The sequence below is a fragment of the Phaenicophaeus curvirostris genome, chromosome 10 (assembly GCF_032191515.1).
Source record: "Phaenicophaeus curvirostris isolate KB17595 chromosome 10, BPBGC_Pcur_1.0, whole genome shotgun sequence".
NCBI lineage: Eukaryota > Metazoa > Chordata > Aves > Cuculiformes > Cuculidae > Phaenicophaeus > Phaenicophaeus curvirostris.
In genome coordinates this window covers 24,518,899-24,535,535 of record NC_091401.1, presented here as the reverse complement: position 1 = coordinate 24,535,535, position 16,637 = coordinate 24,518,899, and the positions used below count along the sequence as shown (strand labels likewise).

The window sequence follows — 16,637 nt, the reverse complement described above, 5'->3', positions numbered from 1 at the left end:
CAATGGAATTACTTTGCCTGCAGGTGATAGAGCTACTCTGAAGTTGTGTAAGTAAGAGAATAAAAGTTCACTATACCTCCTTATATAGATAAGACCAAAGCTGTTAGGCGCGAGGGAGACTCTAATATTTTTTGTGTTTGTCTCACTAATCACAACAGTCAGCATTTTAGAAACACATGTTTTCAGTATTTGGGATGCCATCAGTCAAGTAACGGGGGAGGTAACAGAGATAGCAGTGGTAGTGGTTACAGAAACAGCTGAATTTACATTCTTGTATCTATGCAAGACTTAAACTCACTGTAGCTTCCAGACTTGAACATTCCACAGGAATGGACTGATTTAACATCAACAAGTGCATTTGGATTGCTGCAGCCAGGAGATGCGGGTATGGATCCAAACTAGTCTGAGAGATGTTGATAAGCATTACAGTTAAAAGAAAAGCTGAATTTGAGCCCAGAGCCAAATTTCAGAAGTCAAACCCACTGCTAATCCAAAAATAGATCTGAACAGCCCAAATTTAAGAATGTTCTACACTTACCTTGCTGTACAGGTAAGTGGACTAATTTTTATTGCTGTGTGATCTTTTTACAGGGTATTCATTGAACAAAGAAAAGAAAGCTAATTATGTTTTGGGTAAACCCGGAAGACAAGTGAGCAGGTTTGTACTAGGAGAAAACTGATCATTTGTTTCCTGCCTCTCCTTTCCCTTACCCTCTACTCTGTCCAAGGTAAAAACTTAATCCAAAGAACTGAGGTGTGGAGTAGGAGAAGGAAAGTATTTTTAGGTTTTGTGTATTTTGAACATCTTCTCTGGAAAATAAGCAACAACACAGGTTGATACTTCTTCTCAGTTATGAATAAGATTAAACTAGAATTTCATAATAACCTGGCACTGTTTGATCTACCCAAAAGATACAGAGAAAGATAATGCTGCAGAAGTTTATAAATGGCAAACAGGTTGGATTGAGAAAATACTTAATGATTTTTTTTAAACGCAATTATGTAGTCAAAGATCAAACAGCAACAGTAGTCACATATACTTACAGTATGCTGCATATGTGGTGCCTGGTTAATGTGCATTTTACTATTCATCTCTGACCAAACATAAAATACAAATTCTCAGAGAAAACACATCATAGGTTTTAAGCCATTACCAAGACAATTTTGAAAATCTATTTCTGCACTTTAAGTTATAAAACCTTTGAAATTTTTCCTTGTTCTCTGCAAAACAAGCATTTTCCTACTTCTCACATCACAGTTTTATGTGTATTAAGAGACACCCTAGTTCAAAATCTTCCCCTGTATAAATCAGCGGCGTCTTTAAAACTTCTTAAGGAATTTAATAGGTCTGGAAACTCTTAGTAGGCTACTAAATCCCCTATAAATCCTGGCAAATTCTCAAGACTGCCCATTCTCACAGGGATACATGGCCTAATTACAAATCCATTAAACGTTGTGAGTTCAAGGGTCTGCTTTAACCCTGAAATTATTTGATCTACACTAATAGCTTCAGTGAAACAGAGAAGAGTAATAAAGGACAAAGCCAACAGGAAAATAAAGTGAAAATAGGGTCAGAGAGTAGGCAAACTGAAAACATGAAAAAAGTAAATGGCAATTGAAAAAGGCTAAGTAGTAAGGGAAAGAACACTGAGATAAATGAGATGACTTTTGGCTCAAGGGGAAAATAAAAATACTGCTTGCATTGTATAAGCTCTTTCTTAGCCAAGTGTATGTGCTCTAAGAGAAGATGTGAAGATATTGATGTCATGCCACCTCTCTAGGTGACAAAGGTACAGGACCAGCCCAGACTCAGCTGTTCAGCCGTTGCACACCAACAGGCATCACTGCAGAACTCCCCCTGGCAGGGGCACGGTGACACTTTTTAAACTCGGTGTGGAGCAGCTATTGGCTTTTATTATACGTGCTTAATTTTTCAGGCACCTGCAACTGTGCAGCTCAATACCATGCACAAGTACCTAACTAAACGGCACGGTTTCCCAGGGCAGAAAGTTGTCTTATGTCTTGATCTCACTGATAAAGTTCCAAGAAGCCTTGCCACGGGATCCCGTGAAGGCAGAACAAGTCCTCACTGAGACAATCAGTAGAGATTCCAACCTAGTGATTCTGTGATTTTGTGTGGTTGATAGGAATGGTCAGACTCGATGATCCTGGAGGTCTTTTCCAACCTAGTGATTCTGTGATTTATTTCCTATTTCACATTCACACCTACAGAAGCTTTGCCCTTTCGTATTTTAAGGTCAAAAACTGAATGTAAACCATTAGGGAAAACTATTAAGTTTTCTCTCCCAGATATACTGTTCGGTGTGACCTGAGAAAGATCATCTGGAATAGGACAACCCTCACTGTGTTCTTGCAGTCCAGAAACAGGGTTTTTTTTCTCCCTGTTTTCTATACAGAACTAATGTTACGCAAGCATTGTGCTTTGTCATTCAGAATTAGGAAAAGACCAAAATGAGACACCTAGAGACTTTGTTCAAATTATCATGGACTTTGTTCAAATTATCTCATTGTCCAGGGACGTGGAGCCAGCTAATCTGTGACACTGAAACAGAACCTATTTTTCTTGCAGACTATTTGCTTATATCATTTGGATGGTGAAAAGAAACTCTAATCTAGGGTGAAAGCAGCGAGAAAGAACAGAAAAATGTGAGTATTGACTTGCCACTGTGACAGTCAAGGTGGCATTCCTTACTGTTTTATTAAGTTCTGGCTGATTGTTCTCCAGTAACCTAGACATTACTTATGAATATTTTCAAGCTGTCATTCTCAATTTAGATATTTCTTTCCTTTCATTTTGAATATCTTCCAGCCTTAATAATATTCTCGATTGGAACTGTACTCAACACTCACAGCAAATGTGGCCTTTAGTGTTCAGCATGTTTATTAGGCTTGCAGTACATCAATGGCTTGTTGTTTTAACCAAATCTGACAATGAAAGGAATCACACCCTTCGGCTCAGCATAACCTGATTAGCAGCTGTACCAGTCTTGACATTTTTGCATCCTACTGAGAAAACACATACTTTAGGATCTGTTCTTCAAAGAGTTTGTCTCTCCTGATAAAGGCCTCCTCATCTGTCAACAATCTAATGCAGTTCACACACAGCACAAGTATTGCGGCAGAACGCTATCTTAGGTGTAACTCCCACACAGCACTGCTATGCCTTACTGTTTATATTTGCGTAATAAAACATCTGTTTGATATTCTGAACAATAATTCAAAGTGCTGTTGGACAGGATGCTTAGATTTGTGCATGTGAGCTAAAGATACACAAGGCTGTCATATAAATTCAAAACAACTCTAGTCACTTTAATACACTGAAATAACATTTTTCCTCTCACTTCTTCTGCTGTACTTCTTATTTTCACAGTAAGATCCCTAGGAGGAGATGCTCACTATATCTGTGGTTAAGTACTGATGACATTCATTATGAGCCTCTAGAGAAGGCAACGAGGCCTGTGTTTTGTCAAAAGTGCTGTGGTTCTACGAACTCAGCAACAGCTGTGAAGGCTACTGAAATATCTGGCCTCCAAACACATCTAGATAACTGTCATAGTAGAAGAAAGGTGGACCTTGAAGAGGCAGCATATGTGAGAGCCCTTCTGAGCACAGGTTGGCACACCCGGTTCTGGGAGAGCATTTACACTGTATGGCACACCAGCCATCAGCTTCTCAGGTGTGCTATACCCAAGTACCCAAATTAGAAGCGCTCACGTAAGGCTTCACAGAGTGAAATGCAAAATTTCTAACACCCAGTGCAAGACTCATTACTGCCCAGTAACTTCAGAGCACTCTCAGAACCTGTTTTGTTACTATGAAAAACATCAGTCCATCTTTCTCAGGTAGGATGGCTAAGCTTTCCTCACCCATCAGTGCACGTAGCTTTCCAACTTGGTTCTGAAACAGAACAATTTCAGCCAGCGCCAAGGCCAGTACTCGGTACAAGGTAACCACAGTTATCACAACAGGGACATTTCAGCAGGCAAACACCTTTGTGAACCTGTGCAGCGCCTGGAGAGAGAACTTTGGATGGACAGCAGTACTTCCAGAACTTCCATGCAAGTCATGCCCCCTCCCTGAATCTCATCTCACTGCTCAGAGACAGTGAGGGGTGCTTTTCCTAGAGCAAGTTGCCTTGTGCCATCTGGAGGCTGCTCCAGGAGGCTGGGTGGCACGGCATTTGACAAGCCCGGTAACAGTACATAGCTGCTTCACTTCTGTCATCTCTTTCTCCATTCCATTCCTAAGTTTCTGGGTCCTCTTTAACAAAATGGATCGTCTCACAGACATCCTTTTTTCCACAGAAGTTCAGCAAAACATGACTTTTAATCTACACTTGATTAATGCTGCCATTAACTCCAGAAAACATCTAGCATCTATTTCAAATTTCTGAATTATTAATACTAAGAATTGAAATTTGCAATGACTGATTATTGTGTTACCATGATACCTGTTGTACCCTTGTTAACATGACAGAGAAGTCAGAAACACAAAATAAGAGAGACTGGACAAGCCCTCTGACAGACACAGAGACAGTTTTATTCCTTGCATTAGTGTTTATAACAACACCAGTGCCTCTGGGGACTAGGCAACACACTCCATTTGAACCTTGGAGGGATCCAAAAGAGCCCTCTGTTTTGTATTTCACTAGAAGTAATTCTTTCCAGAAACCTGCTCAAATTCATGTCCCTTCTGTCAACAACAGGACAGGCCCTTTCATAAGCTCACTCCATGGCTTCCAACTTTATGTCCTCTGCAGAGCTCAGTGAAGCTGGCCAAATAACGCTTCCTGGATGGCAGAGTCATCTGTAAACTATCAAGTGGATCCAAAAACCTATGCTCCTTTATTACTTGGTAACTTTAATTATCTTGTACAGACACACCAGGCATTATAGAATCAAAGAATCATAGAATCACATAGAATCAAAGAATCATGAGAATCATAGTGGAAGAGACCCACTGGATCATCGCGTCCAACCATTCCTATCAATCACTAAACCATGTCCCTCAGCACCTCGCCCACCCGTCCCTTAAACCCCTCCAGGGAAGGGGACTCAATCCCCTCCCTGGGCAGCCTCTGCCAGGGACCAATCACCCTTTCTGTGAAAAATTTTTTCCTAATGTTCAGCCTAAACCTCCCCTGGCGGAGCTTGAGGCCATTCCCTCTTGTCCTGTCCCCTGTCCCTTAGGAGAAGAGCCCAGCTCCCTCCTCTCTACAACCTCCTTTCAGGGAGTTATAGAGAGCAATGAGGTCTCCCCTCAGCCTCCTCTTCTCCAGGCTGAACACCCCCAGCTCTCTCAGCCATTCCTCATAAGGCCTGTTCTCCAGCCCCCTCATCAGCTTCATTGCTCTTCTCTGGACTCGCTCCAGAGCCTCAACATCCTTCTTGTGGTGAGGGGCCCATAATTCAGCTTCAAACAGTGCTGCAGCCCAACATATCCTTAGCCTTAATCTCACTATTTAGCAGGATCTAGCTGCTATCATTCAGCCTGCAGAAATGCAGAGCAAGCACACGCTTTGCAAGTTCCTAAGCGAAAATATTTTCCACGTTGTGATCCCCACACCTCCCAGCCCTCAGTCCACTCTTTAGTCAGCAATGCTCCTGAGTCTCTGGAGTTCCCTGTAAAGAAGCAACCCCAAAGCACACCCGGCATTATCATCTGGCTGCTCCACTTCCCAACCACAGGCTCTCTGGCACCATCAAGCTCTGCAGTAAAGGCAAATAGGAAATCACTAGCCCCAAGGGCTAAGAATAATAAGGATGACAACAACACTAACAAAGCACAAACAAAGTTCAGGCTTTCAGGGTGACATTAAGAGCAGCCTTGCAGAGAAAGACTTCTGAGGGGGCACCGTTCAGAGCCCTGGGAGAGCTCACACGAGGCTCCCAGTGCTCCCTGTCCTGCTGATGCCTGGGATGCAGGCATCAAGCCCTGCCTGGAGCGCCAGGCACACTTCCCACCTTATTTCCACCTCATCTCCCACCTCAGCTTCCACCTCATTTCCCACCTCAGCTTCCACCTCATCTCCCACCTCAGCTTCCTCCTCATTTCCCACTTCATTTCCCGCCTCAGTTCTCACCTCTGTTCACATCTCAGCTCCCACCTCATTTCCCGCCTCAGCTCCTCCCTCATTTCCGGTCTCATTACCCATCCTCATTCCCCACAATTTCCATCCTCAGTTCCTTTCTCATTTCCCACATTTCCCAAATAATTTCCCAAATCTTTTCCCTCCTCAGCTCCTCCCTCACTTCCCGCCTCATTTCCCGCCTCAGCTCCCATACCATTTCCCGCCTCATTTTCTGCCTCACTTCTCCCTCAGCTCCCATATCATTTCCCAGCTCGTTTCCTGCCTCATTTCCCACCCCATTTCCCGCCTCAATTCCCATCTCAATTCTGACATTTCCCACACCATTTCCCCCCTCAGCTCCCGCCTCATTTCCCACATTTCCCACCCCATTTCCCACCTCAGTTCCCACCCCATTTCCCGCCCCAATTCCCACCTCAGTTCCCACATTTCCCACCTCATTTCCCACACCATATCCTTCCTCAGTTCCCGCCTGTTCCCGCATCATTTCTCACCTCAATTTCCATCCTCATTTCCCACCTCAGTTCCTTCCCCATTTCCCACATTTCCCAAATAATTTCCCAAATCTTTTCCTTCCTCAGCTCCTCCCTCACTTCCCGCCTCATTTTCTGCCTCACTTCTACCTCAGCTCCCATATCACTTCCCAGCTCATTTCCTGCCTCGTTTCCCACTCCATTTCCCGCCTCAATTCCCACCTCAGTTCTGACATTTCCCACACCATTTCCCCCCTCAGCTCCCGCCTCATTCCCCACATTTCCCACCCCATTTCCCACCTCATTTCCCGCCCCAATTCCCACCTCAGTTCCCACATTTCCCACCTCATTTCCCACACCATATCCTTCCTCAGTTCCCGCCTGTTCCCGCATCATTTCTCACCTCAATTTCCATCCTCATTTCCCACCTCAGTTCCTTCCCCATTTCCCACATTTCCCAAATAATTTCCCAAATCTTTTCCTTCCTCAGCTCCTCCCTCACTTCCCGCCTCATTTTCTGCCTCACTTCTACCTCAGCTCCCATATCACTTCCCAGCTCATTTCCTGCCTCGTTTCCCACTCCATTTCCCGCCTCAATTCCCACCTCAGTTCTGACATTTCCCACACCATTTCCCCCCTCAGCTCCCGCCTCATTCCCCACATTTCCCACCCCATTTCCCACCTCATTTCCCGCCCCAATTCCCACCTCAGTTCCCACATTTCCCACCTCATTTCCCACACCATATCCTTCCTCAGTTCCCGCCTGTTCCCGCATCATTTCCCACCTCAATTTCCACCTCATTTCCCACCTCAGTTCCTGCCCCATTTCCCACCTCAGCTCCCTCCTTACATTTTCCACGTGGCGGCGTGTTCGCTCCTCACGTTTTGCACCTGGTGGGGTGGTGACTCCTTACATTCTGCACATCGTCAGGTGCTCTCTCCTTACAGCTCCCTAGCAGTTTCTTCTCCAGTTGCAGCTGCACTACAGGCCTCCCTGTGCTTGAGCTCATTTTTTTTGAGGCTGTGGTTTTAAAGCGAACCAGAAAAGTGTGGCTAAGCTTTGCAGGGCCGCAGTTGTGCCGTGCATAAAACCTTGTAGTTAATTCATCCCCATTCTGCCTCTTCCCTTTTCCTTCTGCATTTACATTATTACCAACTTCTATGCTGTCTGCATATGTCACCAGCAGCTTTACCTCCCTTCAGTTTTCACCTGTTTCTTGCACAAAACCTAAAGCTTTTCCCAGTGACGCTCACACCTGTCATTGTCACAACGGCTGTAGAGAAAATTGGGACCTCAAAAAGCCGGTTAGCCCGTGTTGACTGAAGCTTTGTGTGTGGCTTTTAGGCAAGCTCAAAAACAACCAAAAAAAAAAAAAAGAAAGAAAAAAAGCAGCTTTTCAGCCAAGCATTTTATCAGGCTTGCAAACACCTGCAAATCAGCTACACTATGAAGCCTGTCGACTGACAAAGACAAAGCTTTGTAATACAACACAATTAGACCTGAATAATTTAAGCACTGAAGCAAATATTTTGAGGCCTAGGCTATTTACTTTCCTGAATAAGAAATTGGATTCATTATAAACCTACAGAGAAAAAAAAAAAAAAAACCAGCACACAAAACAAAACAAACCAACAAATGAGTAAACCTTCAGTTTGTTAGACTTTAGCATCTAAATTCTCTCAGAGTCCAACTGCACTGGACACGCACAGGGCCAAGGAGGGAACGCAGGAGATTTTCCATTTTCTTCTCCTTCCTAGGACACAGGACTTCACAGGGAGAGGAGATCAGCAGGATTAAGATGGGTGGTCAAAATCACACAGGCAGCATTAATGTTGGCAGCTGTTTGTTTCTTGAATGTTGACTTTGTTACTTGAGGAAAGTGAGCTTTCCCAAAGGGAAATACAACAAATATCATCAGCGTTGTTTCACAGTAATGTAAATGAGTCCCGATTTCCTAAATGTCATCCAGAGGTCATGCTGGGAATAAGGTCTTACTGTTGTCAGTTTGGACCCATTGGAGAAAACAATATCGAATGAATTATTGGCTTTCCCTCGCTTGATGAAGAATTCAGGTGGAGCTATTGTGACGCAGTTCGTTTTTCTAGAAGGCTGGACAGTGCATTCATTTTTGTATGCAGTTCTGAACTACTTGTGGGCACAGTTTTTGGAAGAGCATCCTTCCCTAGCCACTGATTTTTAAAAGGTAGTACTCCTCTCTCCTCTCAAATCAGTATCGAGCAGAAACCTTTACTTTTCAAGGATACTGATTTAATGACAGTGTGCTCTTTTGTTAACTTTTTTTTTCCCATTATTTAACTTTCTAATTCTTATACTGAGTTTTACTTGGCTCTGTAAATTTACCAGGTATTTGTTTCAGCCTAGTGGTTGTCCATCAGAAGACCTGAGAGCTGTCAGCAGTAGTGCCAGATCCCACTAAACTTACCCCTAAAGGATGAACCTGCAAACTCATAATCATAGAATCATAGAATCACCAGGTTGGAAAAGACCCACCAGACCATCGAGTCCAGCCATTCCCATCAATCACTAACCCATGTCCCCCAGCACCTCATCCACCCGTGCCTTAAACACCGGCAGGGAAGGTGACTCAACCCCCTCCCTGGGCAGCCTCTGCCAGGGACCAATCACCCTTTCTGTGAAAAACTTTTTCCTAATGTCCAGCCTGAACCTCCCTTGGCGGAGCTTGAGGCCATTCCCTCTCGTCCTGTCCCCTGTCCTTTGGGAGAAGAGCCCAGCTCCCTCCTCTCCACAACCTCCTTCCAGGTAGTTGGAGAGAGCAATGAGGTCTCCCTCTTACTGTCTTTCTCACAGAAAGCAGTGAGATTACTTGAGCGTTAGACAATTTAGGAAAGTCACGAGGACAAACTATTCTAATCTGTCTATGTGAGGGTTTCATCTTTTTTTTTTTTGGTTCTGGGGTGAACTTCCTGTTGTTGGCTTGCGTTTTTGTTTCTTATCTCAGCTTTGTGAAATTAGAGGACTAGAAAGAGGAAGGTGAGTAAAAGGAAAGCAAATACTTGGCTTTGACAGGAATCAATACGAGCTGTAATCTGCACTTTGGTTCATCCTGGCACTGGCTGTACACCCCAGCAATTTGTAGTGCATTTCCATTAACAGAATAAAAATCAGTTTCTTACTATCCCTCAAATTATAAGGCATAAAAATGACGAAATAAACTTATCTAGGAATTTGTGTAAGTTGTTCATATGCGGAGCTTGAAGGCCAGAGAAAGAAAGCAGCAGGAGAGCCGTCCCGTGGCAGGGTTAATACAAGTTATTGTCTCCTACTGCAAACCTTCCTTCTCCAGTTGTCCACGGGAGCATAGATGATAGGTCTTTGCTTATTCTTAGGTAGGATCTTACACTGTTGACTTCATGGGAGTTTTTCTTAAATAAGACTCAAACAGCATGTGACTCCCAGGTCACTTCCTTTAGCCTGCATGCATGCAAATGCCTCATCCCTCTTTCCAAGCACAAGATCCTACAAGAGTGGAAACTCTCACATTGCCTGTCAGGCCCCTCTGAGCTATTTACAAATTTCCAGTTCAGTTTCTCCCTTTTTCTTTCTCTCTGTGGTGAATTAGGCAGTTCTTTTTTTTGTTCACCTGAAATTTTTGAAACAAGTCCTTTTTTTCCCATTTTATTTCAGTCAGTTCACGCACATCTCCCTGTACTCTTAAAGCTTTATCACAGTTAAGGCTGTGCAATGGGCATCTCTCACAAAAGCACATGCATTGATGATAAACTCCTATAAACTGGAGAGGGGCAGATTTAGACTAGAAAAAAGGAGGAATTTCTTCACTATGAGAGGGGTGAGGGACTGGAACAGGTTAGCTGTGGCTGCCCCATCCCTGGAGGTGTTCAAGGTCAGGTTGGATAATGCTTGGAGCCCCTGATCCAGTGGGAGGTGTCCCTGCCCATGGCAGAGGGGTTGGAATTAGATGATCTTTAAGGTCCCTTCCAACCCAAACTATTCTATGATTCTACGTTTCTACAATGAACTCCTCTGTTCTTGTGGTGCTGGGTAAGATTTTCCACTGTTTGTGTCAGTCTGACTTTAAGGCACCAGGTAGTGTCAGAGCTGAGCTGCAGGACGGTTTGTTCTAGTCACCGGAATGGAACTCTGCAAGAATTCATGCAGGGAAGGTTGACAGGGAGATATTTATATTAATTTGAACACTGATTCTGTGGAGGATATCATCAGCATTTCCCACACTCCTGCCTGCATGAACATGCAGTACTTTTGTTCTTTTGACTTTGAAATGTTTTTTCCTGCCTTGGTTTGGTACTTCTACTGCATTTTTTCTTTGGTGATTAAAACCTTAACTTATTCTTGCTCCTTCTTTGCTTGTTGTGCAAAGTGCTTCATTTTTACAGGCAACGCTCAGTTAATACCTCACCAGCCTCCCCTCTCCATCGCGTCTGCGCTTCCGTAGAGAAGCCAGTGTTCCCTTTCCACCTCTCTTAGAGAGGAGCGAGGTCTCAAGCAGCATTTTAGTAAGTGCAACTGGGAATAAAACGCTTCAGAAATTTCAGCTGCCTCAGCGATAACAAGGCTGCTGCGAGGAAAGCGGCGGGAGCGAGGGTGAAACCTGCTTCGAGAGAGAGGAACGAGCACAAATCACATTGGATGAGGTGCTCGGGGACGTGGTTTAGTGGTAGATAGGAATGGTTGGACTCGATGATCCAAGAGGTCTTTTCCAATCTGGTGGTTCAACTGAGGGGAGACCTCATTGCTCTCTCCAACTACCTGAAAGGAGGTTGTAGAGAGGAGGGTGCTGGCCTCTTCTCCCAAGTGACAGGGGCCAGGACGAGAGGGAATGGCCTCAAGCTCTGCCAGGGGAGGTTTAGGCTGGACATTAGGAAAAAATTTTTCACAGAAAGGGTGATTGGTCCCTGGCAGAGGCTGCCCAGGGAGGGGGTTGAGTCACCTTCCCTGGAGGGGTTTAAGGGACGGGTGGATGAGGTGCTGAGGGACATGGTTTAGTGTTTGATGGGAATGGTTGGACTCGATGATCCGGTGGGTCTCTTCCAACCTGGTTATTCTACGATTCTATGATTCTATGATTCCAGGGTTTGGAACCAACTGATCTTTAAAGGTCCCTTCCAACCCTAACTATTCTGTGATTCTGGTGCTTGTGGGCTTATTAGTAAAAAAAGAAACTTAATAAAAACGAAACTTAGAAAGAAAGAAACATCTTTCGGCGTTTGGCTGGGGAATGTTGTGAGGAGGGCTCGGAGCGTGCGAGGAGCCAAAGGCGTCTCCCTCCCGAGAAGAAACCGCTCGGGAACGAGGATGCGAGACCCCTCAGCGGAGGCGGCCGCGTTCATTGGCCGGGGGGGACGAGTCGGGGGGGGGGGGGGGGGGGTGTGGATGAGCCTGCAGGGAGCCGGGCGGCGGGCAGCGCTCCGCCAGCCTCCCCCGCGCATCCCCCGCTCCCTCCTCCCGCGGGGCGCAGCGGCGGAGGGGAGGGAGCCGGGAGCCGCTCCCCCGGGACCCGCTCGCCCGCTTCCCGCCCCGTCCCTTTTTTTTTTTTTTTTTTTTTTTTTTTTAATGCTCGCCGAGACGAAGAAGCCGCCTCCGTTCGGCTCCCCCGGCAGCTCCGGGCGCGCGGATGTCCCGGCGCTGCGGGCGCCCCCGGCAGCCTGAGCCCCGCCGCCCGCCCGGCCCCGCGCCGCCCGGGGATGCGCGTGGCGGCGCCGGAGCCCTGCGAGCGCCGGACGGTGAGTAACCCCGGCGGCCTCCGCGCAGCCGGACCCGGACCCCGCGCACCGCGGCGCCACCCGGCGGCGCCTCAGCGAGCCCCCCGGCACCTCGGAGCTCCGCACCAGCCCCTCCGCGCTGCGGCAGCCCCGCGCTTGGGAGCTCTACGAGGTTGTGGAGAGGAGGGAGCTGGGCTCTTCTCCCAAGGGACAGGGCGAGAGGGAATGGCCTCAAGCTCCGCCAGGGGAGGTTTAGGCTGGACATTAGGAAAAATATTTTCACGGAAAGGGTCATTGGGCACTGGCAGAGGCTGCCCAGGGAGGGGGTTGAGTCCCCTTCCCTGGAGGGGTTTAAGGGACGGGTGGACGAGGTGCTGAGGGACATGGCTTAGTGATTGATGGGAATGGTTGGACTTGATGATCCGATGGGTCTCTTCCAACCTGGTGATTCTATGATTCTACGACTGCTCCTCCACGCTGGGGCAGCCCCACGCCTTGAAGCTCCGCGCCTCGGAGCTCTGAGCCTGTCGCTCCGCGCCGGGGCAGCCCCGCACCAGCAGCCCCGCACCGGGGGGTGGGCAGCTCCGCGTCTCTGAGCTCCGCGTCTCTGAGCTCCGCGCCTCGGAGCTCTACAACAGCCCGTCCGCGCTAGGGCAGCTCCGCACCAGCCCCTCCGGGGCAGCTCCGCGCCTTGCAGCTCCGCACCAGCCCCTCCGCGCTGGGGCAGCCCCACGCCTTGAAGCTCCGCGCTTTGGAGCTCGGCGACAGCCCCTCCGCGCCTCGGAGCTCCGCACCAGCAGCTCCGCGCCTCGGAGCTCCGCGCCGCGGAGGGGCGGGGGGCAGCTCCGCGTCTCTGAGCTCCGCGCTTTGCAGCTCCGCGCCTCGGAGCTCTACAACAGCCCGTCCGCGCTGGGGCAGCCCCGCTCCTCGGAGCTCCGCGCCGGCGCAGCTCCTTGCCAGCCCCTCCGAGCTTGGGAGCCGCTGCCCCGCGGTTCGGGCCGCTGCCGCGATGCCCCGTGGAGCTGGGTGGCCCTCTCCGTGCCCGGGGCAGCGCATCCCCGCTTAGCGGCATCACCGAGGTAGAAACGTCCTTGGGATGTGCTGCGCGCTGCGTGGGGACCGCGCTGAGAAGCCACAGCGCGATTTTTAACACGCGCATCCCGAAACGAGGGGTGATGCGTTAACTCCCCGCGGCACCCAGAGCAGCATCACCAAAATAACTCCAGCTCGGTTACATCAGGGGGTCGCAGAAACTCTAAAATGTCGGGAAACCCTAATCCCTTCGCTTTTATCTGCTTAAATTATTCTCACGCTGTGGCCGTGCTTGTAATTAGCACGTAAGGCAACGCTTACCTGGTGTGCGTTAACCCAGGTGGGATAAGTTCTCTAAATAACCACGGGTAAAAATTAGTCAGTGGGACGCCTTTAAACACGAGGAAAACTGCAGAACAGAAAGATTAGCTCGCTTGAAAAAACTTAGCTGCCTGCAAGGAAGGTTTGTAGGTGAAAGGTGCGCTGTTCATCGCTGCTCTGAGCTCTAAAGACCCCTCAGAGTCTGAAGATGAGCATAAATTGATGACTTAGGCTCCCAGTGTTCAGGGGACTGGTTGGTATTTACTCAATATGAATAAGATTTTTTTTTTTTCGGTTTAATAAGACTGGAAGTGAGATTATATTGGTTAATTTGCTTATTCTGTGGTTATGGATTTGTAGCTCACGGTTAACTCCGGGCATATTTCTCTACCTAGCCTGGTTTTGTATGGTTCTGTGGGAGTTCGGTTCTGTGTCTCAGAAACTTGCTTACTTGATCGAAAACTAATCTTCAGAGCAAACCAGCAGCTCGTGAGGAGAATGGAAGCGTTTGGAATGGTACCTGTGGGTGTGGGAAGAGAGGGGCTGCGCACACCTTGCAGGATTCCAGCCTCCTGAGCTGTTGAGGACCTGTGACTCTGGCATCGTGATGTCCAGGGAGGAGATGAGACGCTGAAATCAAGTGTTCTCGCATTCGTTTCGAGAAGCAGCATTAGTGTGATCGTGTCTGAGGATCCACAGAGACAGGTATTGAGTAAACAGGTGGAACACAGAATCTCTGTTTAGTTAGGTCCATAACAGTGAGTTATTTGCTATCTTTATGTGATTGATAAACTTACACAAGTTAGTGATGTGTTTTGGCAGTGGAGGAACTGGCATTCTAGGTGAGGTGGACATCAACGGACGGAAGATAATTACTGTCTAAGGAACTAAGGGAACTAAGGAGCACCAGGCAGGCAGAAACAGCAGGTCCAGAGGAAAAGTAAAGACTGGACATGTCAAAGATTGTAGCAACTTGAGACATAGGTGGGTACAGGCCAGCAATGCAGTTGAACCAGTTCAAAATAATTATGTTCAAGTCTTAAACTTGGATGGATGAGAAGGGTCCCTAACTGCTGTTAGAGCGAGTGGGAAGAGGGGTGTGATGAATGTAGGAGGGCTTGAATGTTCTGAGGGTGTGGAAAAGGGGGTGTGGTGAATACAAGAGAACTTAAATGCCCTGACCTGCACCACCAGTTGACCTTATCGTGCAGGATCTGGTGAATGTAGGTGTTTCCATTATTTATCCCAGTGGAACTTTCCTGTTCTTCCCCATTCAATGGAAAGGATGTGTACTCTGCCGGTGGATTTAAAGTTCTATGCACAGGAAATGCTGTGCATAGAAACCACTGAGTTTTCATTTTGAAATGCTGAGAAATAGATCGCTATGTGTACAGGAATTTGAATCTCTATCATCAGAGGAGGGTCTGGCCCTAAGTAAGTGGGAGCAGATGAAGAGAGAGCAAAGAATTGGACCACAGCAGTGCTGCAAAGGTGCCCAGGTTATCTCTGAAGAGTGACAGAAATACTATCTTAAAATCTGCTATTGCATACGTGTTCCACGAGCGAGCATGAGTCCATTCACGCTCCCCCCAGTTTAGCACAGAGGTGTTGTAGTTGGCTCTAATTTACACTGTTTGGACCTCAAAAGAGGTGAATTCACCACACTTCTTTAAAAATTACTGTGAAGACTCACTGGCTTCAGTGTGAATCTGACGGGCTCCCAGCAGAGCCTGAATTCTTTTTTTTTCTATTTTTAGAGACAGCTGTGAAGCTGCAGTCAAGAATTGCTTACATAATATTTTAAGAAATGGCAGTGAAGCACAATGGTGTATTTTGACCTTTCGTGTTAGATAAGTAATGGGCAGATTAAGTTAATTTTTATTCAAGCAGGGAGACTTGCTTTTTGCTCGCTTGCGGGCTCCTGTACCATCATATAAGGCACACACGAGTGTGTTTAAACAGTAGGTTTGGGTTTGTTGGTCTCCCTTTTCTATTTGGAGGCCACTTCACGTGAAGGAAGACCGCTCTTCTCTTTTCTGTAGATGACATGTAGTGCATGGTACGTGCGTATGTGCATATGTGAGAATTTTTAATTATGGTATTGACATTCTAGTGGTGTTAGAGTAGTTTGAAAACTCACCCAGAAAACATCTTGGTTTCTGTGCAGTGGAGGAGCCAGTTTCAAGACTCCAGTGATTTTTCCTCTTTTCCTTTTCAGACGCTGGGTTATGGGCAAGTCAGAAAGCCAGATGGATATAACTGAAATGAACACTCCAAAACCGAAGAAAAAACTGCGATGGAGTGCCCTGGAAATAGGATTGGCTGTTGTGGCCGTCCTGCTGGCCATCGTCGCCATCACAATGATTGTTCTGTACGCAACGTATGATGGTGAGTACACGTAAACTCTCTTTGAATGTGCAGATACGTATAAATATTAAAGTATTTTAAGAAATTATGAAAGAACGCTTCAGTAAATAGAATCCAGTTGCACTGTATTTGCACTATATATGTACTTGTTCGCAAAGGCTTGTGTGTTCATAATGGCTTGTAGTGATAGGACGAGAGGCAATGGGTACAAACTGGAGAGGGGCAGATTTAGGCTGGATATTAGGAAGAATTTCTTCACCATGAGGGTGATGAGGCAGTGGAACAGGTTGCCCAGAGAAGCTGTGGCTGCCCCATCCCTGGAGGTGTTCAAGGTCAGGTTGGATGGGGCTTGGAGCCCCTGATCCTGTGGGAGATCATAGAATCACGTCCCTGCCCATCACAGGGTGTTGGAACTGGATGGGGTTTGAGGTCCCTTCCAACCCAAACTATTCTATGTTTCTATATTAGAAAGTTGCATTAGAAAATACCGTTTAATGCATGTAGAGCTGCGCTACAGAAAATATTAACTAAGTAAAATAATGAGGGCTGCTCAGAATTATTTTCTGAATAATAGGACATTGTACTTTTCTCAGTGTATAACATTAGATGATTAA

At 46.9% G+C, this 16,637-nt stretch overlaps 1 protein-coding gene across 4 annotated transcripts in view; it reads left to right on the top strand.

Annotated features, from left to right (window-relative positions):
* The first annotated feature begins 313 nt into the window (after nt 1–313).
* MME (membrane metalloendopeptidase) overlaps nt 314–16,637 on the top strand; it is a 49,887-nt gene continuing 33,563 nt past the window's right edge. Inside the window, exons 1-3 of one of the 4 annotated variants that reach the window (XM_069865222.1) lie at nt 314–550; nt 2,591–2,667; nt 15,875–16,044. In XM_069865222.1, the coding sequence (XP_069721323.1) occupies nt 15,885–16,044 (160 nt within the window). In that variant the 5' untranslated portion in view covers nt 314–550; nt 2,591–2,667; nt 15,875–15,884. Of the gene's footprint in view, nt 551–2,590; nt 2,668–11,080; nt 11,098–12,206; nt 12,325–15,597; nt 15,716–15,874; nt 16,045–16,637 lie in introns of those variants that run through there. The other 3 variants (XM_069865225.1, XM_069865223.1, XM_069865224.1) reach the window with 3 other exon arrangements.